The sequence below is a fragment of the Mesitornis unicolor genome, unplaced genomic scaffold (assembly GCF_000695765.1).
Source record: "Mesitornis unicolor isolate BGI_N332 unplaced genomic scaffold, ASM69576v1 scaffold12925, whole genome shotgun sequence".
Lineage (NCBI taxonomy): Eukaryota > Metazoa > Chordata > Aves > Mesitornithiformes > Mesitornithidae > Mesitornis > Mesitornis unicolor.
The window spans coordinates 64732-74353 of record NW_010186330.1 but is presented as its reverse complement, the minus strand read 5'-3'; the positions used below and the strand labels follow the sequence as shown (position 1 = coordinate 74353).

Below are 9622 nucleotides of genomic sequence, written 5' to 3'. Positions count from 1 at the left end.
TCTGTCACTCTGAGGGCACGCCCCAGGCCCAGGCCAAGGGATGCTAGGTCACCTGGAAGCCCTGATGAGCAAGGCAGAAATGTCAGCGGTCAGGAGGCCCAGCTCATGAGGACATCTGGACTTTTCTGACACTTTCTTGGACACTGCGAAATCCATAAGCTCAGCAGAGCTGGACTACCGGTATTGTGAGATTTCTGGCTTTTCCGGTTTCCAGTCAGGCTGTAATCAGGAAAAGCCAAATTCTGCCCTCCTAACACCACTGATACCTGCAAGGAGAACTGGAATAGACATGCACAGTTGGAATACTCTTTGTAAAGGACAACCACAGAGGTAAACATACTCCTGGATTCTACAAAATACTCAAAATGCAGGTGAAACTGTTACAGCTGATCTCGTTTGCCTGTCCCTACTATCAGTGAGTTAGCTATCTGATAACCTAACAAATACAATGAAGCACATGAAAAGAGTGAATGGCTGGATAGGACAATAGTTGCTCCTTATTTTGTAATGAAATCAACTCCCTCTGATATTTCAAATTCTATCCCTAAGCTGTTTGGGTTTCAGGGTGCTGCCCTGCTTTACACACTTTTAGTTGCAAACCAAGCTAAGCCTACTAAGCAGGAATAGCTTTAAAAACTAGGCTTGAAATGTGTCCTTGAAAATGTGCTTCACAATTGCAGAATCCCAGAATAGTAGGGGTAGGAAGGGACTTCTGAAGGTCACCTAGTCCATCGTCCCTGCCAAAGCAGGATCACCTAGACTAGGTCACACAGGAATGCATCCAAGCGGGTTTTGAATGTCTGTAGAGAAAGAGACTCCACAACCTCTCTGGGCAGCCTGGTCCAGTGCTCTGTCACCCTCACAATATCAGGGAGACAAAAGGGACCTGAAACAGCTTCTGGAGCAGCTGGCTCTGACCACAGCTCAGTGAGAACTACATTCTCCCCAATACAGTGACTGCTGCTTTGACTGACCAAACAGCCAGGCAGGCTGACCAAAGCAGTTAGCAAAGACAGCCACTTGATGAGATACTGCAAAATACAGCAAGAACAAGTAAAGATGCTTCTGGATTTAATGCTTAAGCTATAGCCCAGCTGAAGTCAATGGAAATATATCTGTTTGTTTTGGTGGAAGTTGGGTTATGACTTGAGTAACGCAAACTCAGGTTTTGTGTCACAGCTGCTATGTCTGCTGATGAAAGCAGGTAGTAAGGAGGTCAGCAGAAAACAGCGTTGAGGCTTATCTCTCAATTACTGTGCTGAGTGCTGGCATTAAAAGTGCCTGAGTAATCTTTTAGTTGGACAATACATAACCACTCAAAAAATACTGACAGGGAAAGTTCAGTGACACCTTTTCCCTGACATTTATACTTCCAGAACAGCAAGGAGAAGAAGATAAGGAGGGCAGAAGTCTACAGAAAGAGGAAAAGGCCATGAGAAAGGGAATATACACTGAAGAATGTGTTGCCTAGCAAACAATTGAGGAACCAGGTAAGATGTGATATTCAGGAGAACATGATTGTGAGGCCAAGCAACCAGGGAATATTTCAGAGAGCTCAGGAACTGAGGCAATGGTACTTGTGGTGCAGTTTCAGAACATGACAAACCATTGGTTGATGAATGGATGGTATTTACCTGCAGACCCACCCAGCAAAGTTCACTGGGGGCCGCAAAGCAGCCAGCAAGATGGGATTAGAAAGTCCTCTTTATATCCAAGTGCTAGGCTTCTGCGGACAGGGATAGGTTTGTTCATCAAAAGAACCTACTTTTTACCAGAATTAATTTGGGCAGGAAACAGCATAGATTTCTATTCTTACTTCAGTGGAGTACTGGGAGGATGGAACTGCCAGTTTGGCCAAGGTTTCCAAAATGCCTGCAAAGCCCTCTGTGAAGATCACTGCTATTATTAAATTTTATTATTTTGTCCCTGGTTCATGGAGTTTACAAATCAGAATGAGAAAGAAGAGGTGGAGCATTATGATATATATTGGGATTTGTTACATTTCTCATTTTTATTTTTTGGAAACATAGGAAGGAAACTTCTGGGTCACCAAATATAATTCCTGGGTTCTGCAGGCAATCGTGTCACCTATAGGATTCATCTCCTATCAAACTCATTGAACATCTAATGAACATCTTTACTAATGTTAATGAGAATTGCTACTAATAGTTTGCATTTACACACTACTTAAGGATCTTGAAGTGTTCTTTCATATAATATGCTCATTTTTATTACAGGCATACTGGATTTAAATGACTTGCCTAGGGTGTCACAGCAAGCCAGCAGCAGAATGGCTCTTAATGCTCCCAGTGCTTTGCATTAAATCCTGGACGTTAGCAGCTCCCGTCATAAAGGGAGCTTTGTAGCAGTAGATCAGCTCCTGGTGCTGGTAGATCAAACCTTTTATGATAGTGCAACAAACCAAGAAATTACTTGAACCCATGTAATGCTTCTCAATGTCTGCAAATCCTGGCTTCCTTTGAACTTAGAAAATCGACATAAGTCTGAGTAATGCTAAGATAGCCTTTGGCATATGACGAACTATGAAATTTTGATGTGCTAAGTATGTACCTCAGTTCTATATTTTCTGTATGAATACAGCAGTAATCTCTACATTTGCTCCAGGAAAACCTCAGAGCCTTCACTATCCTTTGTGCTGTTGGCAGCATATTTGAAAACAACAACAAAAACACCAACCCAAAAAGTAAGCCTATAATAAACAAAAATCTTTAACTTTTCTAGTGTCTGGAGAGTTTGTGCTGACAGAGGCACAATCCTTGTCATTGCTATCTCCTCTGAATGGCATTGTCCTTAGAGAAAATTAACTCTAAAAGGAGAATATGGGTCATCCCTTTGTTAATGAGCTTCTTTTTGTCAAGAAAGATGCAGTACCATAGAATGATCTGATTTTTCTGCCTGTGTCTATGTTATTATCTCTAGCAAATTGAAATGTTGGTATTGCACCCTACATTTTGTCCTCTCATCTATGCCTCCTATGGAAAGGGTTGCAAATTGTATGCAATGGTTTCAGGATATGATTGCCAAGTTTTTGCCTGTGGCATCTGGCTTTTTCTATGAGAAAAGAGCTATTCTGTGGCATGGCACTTGCTATCACATCAGAGGAACCATCTGGTAGAACAACAGCTACAGCAATACCAATCCCATTCATCAAAAGAGTTCCTCCAACGTGGTGGTGGCTACCCAGGAGCTCTCACCTGTGGCAAATGGTGACATTTACTCCTGCTGGGAATGTGGCTGGGCAGCCGAATGTTAAAGAGGGCCTGCAGGGCCGCCTGCGCTGCTTGACCCTTGGCCAGCTTCTTGCTACGTCCTGAGCCTTCAAATGTTCTCCCGTCCACTCGCACCGCCATCACAAAACTCTTGATATGCTGCTTCTCCACAGTCTCTGACAGGCAGACGTACCGCAGGCCCGACCGCAGCTCATTTAGCAGCACCACTGGGTTCTTCTCGCTCTCCGCTTTGGATGCCATCTTGTGCTTGTTTTGCTTACCGTGGCCCATTAAGTCCAGCGTATGGCAAAGTAAGCGCCCGTGTCGATAAGCGGTGGAAAGCAATTCGTTATTAACGGGGTTATAGACTGAAAAGTCCTCACTGTGTGTAGATGGTTCAAACTCCTTGAACAGAGTATCTGGAAAGTCTGCCTGATCAGAAGTAAAGTCTGTGGATGGGTTGATGCAGTTCCCCATGGCAAAGTGAGCTTGGCAGGCATTGGGGAACTGAACGAATGACTTCAGAGCCAGCTCCGCAGCACGCATTTTGGCTTTCTTTTTTGTGGGCCCTGTGCCTTCAAATGTAAGTCCATTTACTTCCACAGCAACAGCAAAGACTGGAGCATGAACTGGACCCGTCTGGGAAACCATTTTGTATTGTAAACCTGGTTTGAGTTCATGTAGCTGAACTAGAGCATTCTTTGGCGTCACTGACCATGAGACTTTCTTCCAGATGAGCTGGAGTTTGCAGAAATGGCCATTATTGCCTTCCTCTAAAGGTCTTTTTCTCTTACTGCTAGGTGTTCCCCCTCTTGCCCTCTCATTAGAGGATATTGGATGATCCTCCAGGTTGCCAATGTTTCGATTTTCCTTTACTTCTGCACTGCTGGTACCTGTCAGTAAAGAAAGAAAAAAACCCTCTCATTACAGTTGTCATCATAGTAACTCACATTATGCCTAGACTTGGCAGAAGAGCCAAAAAAGGAAAAAAATGTTAATGATAGATATCCTTGCTCTGCCCTTTTGGGGGGTTTTCCCCAAATATCTGTTTTATTACTTATAGCACACATTTTTTCCATGTCCTGAATGTTTACTTTTCCCTAAAGTTTTACTCTACTAGTCACTAGCCTCCTGTTTTAAAAAAGATTACATCATTCAAAGATGAAGCATAACTGATGCCATGTGACTTAAATGAACTACTGCATTCATGCTGGATAATTACTGGTAAAAAGTGAATAGTTTGCAAAGTTCCCTTAGGCTGACATTTGTTTTATAATCCATGTGGGTGAATGTGTATGAACACATTATTAGAAATCAGAAATGATTCACAAATGATTCACAAACACAAACATGGGCAAACTTATTGAATAATTTATTTGCAATGAATACATTGACCAGCTCTACTCACACCAGGCTCCTGTGTTACTAACATCATGAATCCAGCCTAAGAAATGATCTGACAGACCTTCCTAGCATTTTAAGAAATAATTTAGTCTGGACTCAGATTCTAGTTTAATAAGCGAGAGTCATTCTGTCAAATTCAATTGCAGCTACTATCAGCTCCTGCATCAGCAACAGGTAATATTGAAAAATATCTAGATAAACCTCAAGGAGACTAGGAAAAGCCAGAGCACCATGACAGGAGTAATTACTGATGTAAAGAATGATCTATGTCAAAGAAAAGCAATGGGAGAGAGTGGCTGCCAGGAGCACCAGGAAGGGAATGAAGTGACAGTGGGATGGAGGGAGTGCTCCGTTGTTCCAATGCTCAACACATTGCTCTGAACTACCCTTGTGCAGCACCCATGCTGTGAGGCAGTGCTCTCTGCTACCACAGATACATGACTGAGGACAGAGATTCATCTCACTGATGTCCTGAATGAGACAGAAAATCTGTTGATGTCTAAATAAGCATGCTATAATGTTTCTGTCATTTCTGATCAGTTTGTTTAAATGTATTGCATCTCTGATGCATCCTGCAGTCCTTCTGTGCATTGCTTAGGGCAGAGAAAAGTGGAGGATGTAAACAGGAGCATGACCAACCTGCAAAGCAACCCGTCCCTGGAGTGATGCACCTGATCGCTTCCCAAATGGAGCCCTGCCTGGCTGCCTGCTGCTTTCCAACCAGCACTGAGTGTGGTTTGTTACTGTCAGACATGAGCACGCCACCTGTGCAGGCTGTGTGAGTCCCAAGCACAGAGAAGGTCTCTGTGACCCTTAGAGGACAGAGAATGGCCCTCTCACTTTCTGTGGGCCCATGGCCATGTTTGGGTTCCTCTCTACCTTCATGTACAAGCTGGCTGCAAGGATGTAAGGGGTGAGCTGCTGGCTACCCCTCAAGGAGCTTTTGCTGGAGCGGTCTGTCTTTTCTGTAGCCCAGTATTAGGCTGGGCTCACAGATGCACGGGACCCTGCAGAGATTTGCGTGGAACCAAACCTCATGAGTAAACATCCTTTATATTCTGACGAGTTGCACTTGTATTAAATATCAGAAGACTTTTTCCCATCCAAGCAGTAAGTCTGCACTCATGCAAGCTGTTCAACAGAAAGCAGCACACTGCTTGGTCATGAGTAAAAATCATGGCATGTGTGGGAGCCCATTTGCAGGACTGAGTCTTTCAGCTCCCTTTCCTGAAAACCCTTCAGCACACACAAAAATAAAAGCTTCCAGTCTTTGTCTATGTCTCACCAAAGTTACTTGCAGAGTTATTAGCGCTTTGCCAAGGCAGAATGTGAACTGACAAATTAAGGTCTTACTGACTAGTTAATTTTTACTTTCTGAAGCTAAGGAGAGAGAATGGAGACAGGTGAGGGAAGAAAGAAAAAGAAATACATAATTGAAAAAGAAAAGTTTCATCATATGGCATTCAGCTGTATAAAATGTGACATCTTCAAACCAGCCTCTCTGAAAATAAGACATTTAAAAGGTCAGGTTAACTAAGACACAAGGATAATGTGGTCTTTTCTCATTGAGTTCACAACTCTATTTATGGAAGCTCTGATCTGAGGGGGGCAACTTTAAGTTTGCTCTATTTACCCTGGCAGTGACTTTGGCCAACCATTTTCCACCATGACCATTTCTATGTTTCCATCGCACTTGGAATGCACCTCTTTGGTTGTGTGCATTTTTTAAAATAAAGGTAAAATATTTTGACTCAGACATACTTTTTAGCAAGAAACAGGATTGGTTCTGTATTTCACACCTCCTCTCTCATCTTACCTAATAGGTTTTTACAGAGCCAATTATGGTACATAATGATATTGTAGTCAGGAAGCATGAAAAGAAAAATAGCTCTTGCTTCACACTATGTTCAGGTTTGAAAAGAATTTGTATTGATTATGCACCACTGAATAGGAAAACTCAAAGGAGTTATTTGTATTTATAATTCATATTGTTTTTTCCAGCTGTTTTTTTTCTTTCATATTCAGAGAACCACGGATTTCTGAATAAGAATGTGTGACCTTAACATCTTACCTTAATCCCCCACCCTAACATAATGGTGGTGTGGTTTAGGGCTGGGCTGGCCACTAAATCCTGGACAGACGCTCTCTATTCCCCCAGAAGGGAAGAGAAAAGAGAATAAGGGAGAGAGACTTTATGGGTTGGAAAATAAACTAACAGATTTAATGAAACAATAATACTAATACTACAGGATAATATTGTAAATAGGAAAAAATAATGAAATATATACAAATATGTACAAATATATACAAAATCAATATAAAATCCTCCCTCTACCCTCCCCCCAATGACGAATATGTCACCAGAGGCTCTGCGGAGCTGGGCACTGGAAAAGTCCCAGACCAAACTCAGCAGCAGTGGGAGCAGGATGCAGAACACACAAATCAGGATCAGCGGCAGACGAACTAGCAGGGTTCTGCTCAGGCCTCGGCCTCTGCAGGATCGAGATGGATGGAAGGGTCCAAGATGGAAGGGCTCCAAGATGGAAGAAGGGTGAAAAGGGAACAAGACTCTCGTGATCTCTCAGTTTTTATACTGAGTATGACGTATGTGGGATGGAATACCTAGTTGGTCCATTTTGGATCCACTTCCCCCCAGTAGGTACAGACACAGCACCCATGATGAGACAATTGACCTTGAGCATATCTTCTAGCAGCGCTGTTTGGGAAAAACATGCTGCTAGTTTTCAGCAAGTTCAGTCACTTAAAAGAGACTGAGCTGAAAAGTAAAATCACTAAATAGAAAAAAGTTAGTTCTATTTAGCTCAAACCAGGACAAATGGTTAACTGAAAAATGGTAAAATAAAATAAACATTACTTTTTACTCTTAATTTCTGTCCATGAAGTGGTCTAGTCCAGGTTTTGACCAACAGGGAGTTTGCACTGATGTAGTGAAAAAATGCAGAGATGCAAGTGTAAGACTTCCAGAGATCAGGCACAAAAGATACGCGGACAGCATCGGATGTGCACAAAGGTGATGTGCCTGTACTTGTGCTATGTTTTGGCCTAGTCACAGCGAAGGAAATCCATGCAAGTATTCTCACAGCCAACCAGATTTCTAGAGGACCTGATCCTCAGACACCAGGGAATAGCTTAGTTCTTCACGGACCTCAGTGAGAGCTGCAGCAGGCCAAAAGTCGCCATGGCACGTCAATCAGAGGCAGCCTAAACCCAGTGAGTGCCTCAGAGAGCCTGCGAGCTGGAGGGACTTGTGTGAAGCCTGGCAGCCGCTGGGCAATGCAAAATTACTTTATACTTCCAGGTATCTTTGAAATAGAAGCTCTTTGAAATGTGTCTTTTATGAGACCTCTGTGTGGCAGACATAAGATTACCTCTCTAATGGTGGCACATGTACTTCTATTGTGAAAATCAGACAAAGCAGGCAAATGACACCAAACTATGTAAGATAAATACTGTAAGCAGCTGTAATAGAACAATCACAAGCAATTTGAGAAATGAAAAGCACTAAAAGGAAAGGGGTAAGTCGGAGGATGCACACAGGGAAAATGCAAAACTGTGGATCATTTTCAGTCCTGTTATCTCTCATAATGTCTTTGCTCTTGAGTTCCCAAAACACATTCTCTACATTTATAAAAAAAAAAGATAACAAAATATGGTTCTCCTATGATGAAAGGTTGGAGAAGAAGAAAATTGTAAGGGGAAGGAGTTGAAAAAGAAGAAGAAATTTTTTTTCCGATCGTTTCTAATTTATTGTCTAATATTTCTAAAAAAACCCCATCTCTGCACTGCAATATCTCCTCAGATAACTTTATTCATTTATATTTGCAGCTTCACAAGGAAGAGGAGACTTTGCAAACTTGTATTTGTTTCAGTAATTGAATGGGAGAGTGGAGAGCAGTTAGTGAAATATATTTATTTATGCACTATTCCTCAATCTTCTGTCTGCTCTCTCATGTTTTTCTCCTTTTGGTCATTATGAGCAGCAGAGTTAACCTAGAGAGTCTGCATCATCAAGAGCTTTTCAGAACTATAATGCATCACTAATAACGACGCTGCCTATGTCTCTGGGTCATAAGGGCTCTGCAGAACTAGCCATCCGATACGCCACGCTACATTTGAAGAGATAACATTGTTCCTGTTGAAGGTTATTCTGCTGCCAAGCCAACTTCCAGGGAGGATGGGAAAGGAGAGGTGGTAGATGGCATCTTCATTTTGGCTGGCATCTTTTGACTATTGAATTACAAGAGGGGGTATAACTACTGAAAAGCTATGATATTGAAAGAAAGATTTTGCAATCTCTGTAGTACAGCAAACTTCTGATTCAACTGATCTCTCTGACACAGGAAGTTACTGCCTTTAGAAATGTTTAGCAAACACCAGATTGCTACCAATGTATTTTCAACAATACAGGTAGGAGTTAAATTTTATTTTTCTGCGTTTTAATATCTAACCCCTGTTTGACCTGGTTATGTAGAGTACATTTTTGCTGTCCATCTACATCACGTCGACTGCAGAGGGTAGAAGGATTGACCTTCATAATTCCTGGCATATTTGAAAGTGAAAAATTTTACATCAGAAGCAATAGGTATGAACCCAGGAGCCAGAGCCATGGTCCCTTTGTTCAAGATCAGATACTACATCAAATGCAATGTAGGGCAGTCTCCTCTTGCAAGGAAGAAGATGTTTTCATAAGTGTATTGAACCCATAACAGAGGACTAGGAAATCTTCTGGTAGGGATTTTTAGGTTTGTATTCTTAACTTCAGAATAATAAACTTGTAGCTAACAACAGAAGTTATTCACAGAATATTAGGAGTTGGAAGGGACCTCGAAAGATCATCCAGTCCAACTCCCCTGCCAGAGCAGGATCACCTAGACTAGGTACTCCTTTCGCTCTTACATGAAAAGACACATGTTTATTTTTAAACATTCTTGAATGAAGTCTGCTTAAGGGAAACCTGCCATGGTCTT

General features: G+C 42.0%; 1 protein-coding gene across 1 annotated transcript in view; it reads right to left on the bottom strand.

Moving 5' to 3' along the window:
* The window catches only part of ADARB2 (adenosine deaminase, RNA-specific, B2 (non-functional)), a 105507-nt gene that overhangs the window by 92473 nt on the left and 3412 nt on the right, over window positions 1-9622 (bottom strand). Inside the window, exon 2 of the mRNA XM_010185123.1 lies at window positions 3216-4123. Coding sequence (XP_010183425.1) covers window positions 3216-4123 — 908 coding nt within the window. The remainder of the gene's footprint in view (window positions 1-3215; window positions 4124-9622) is intronic.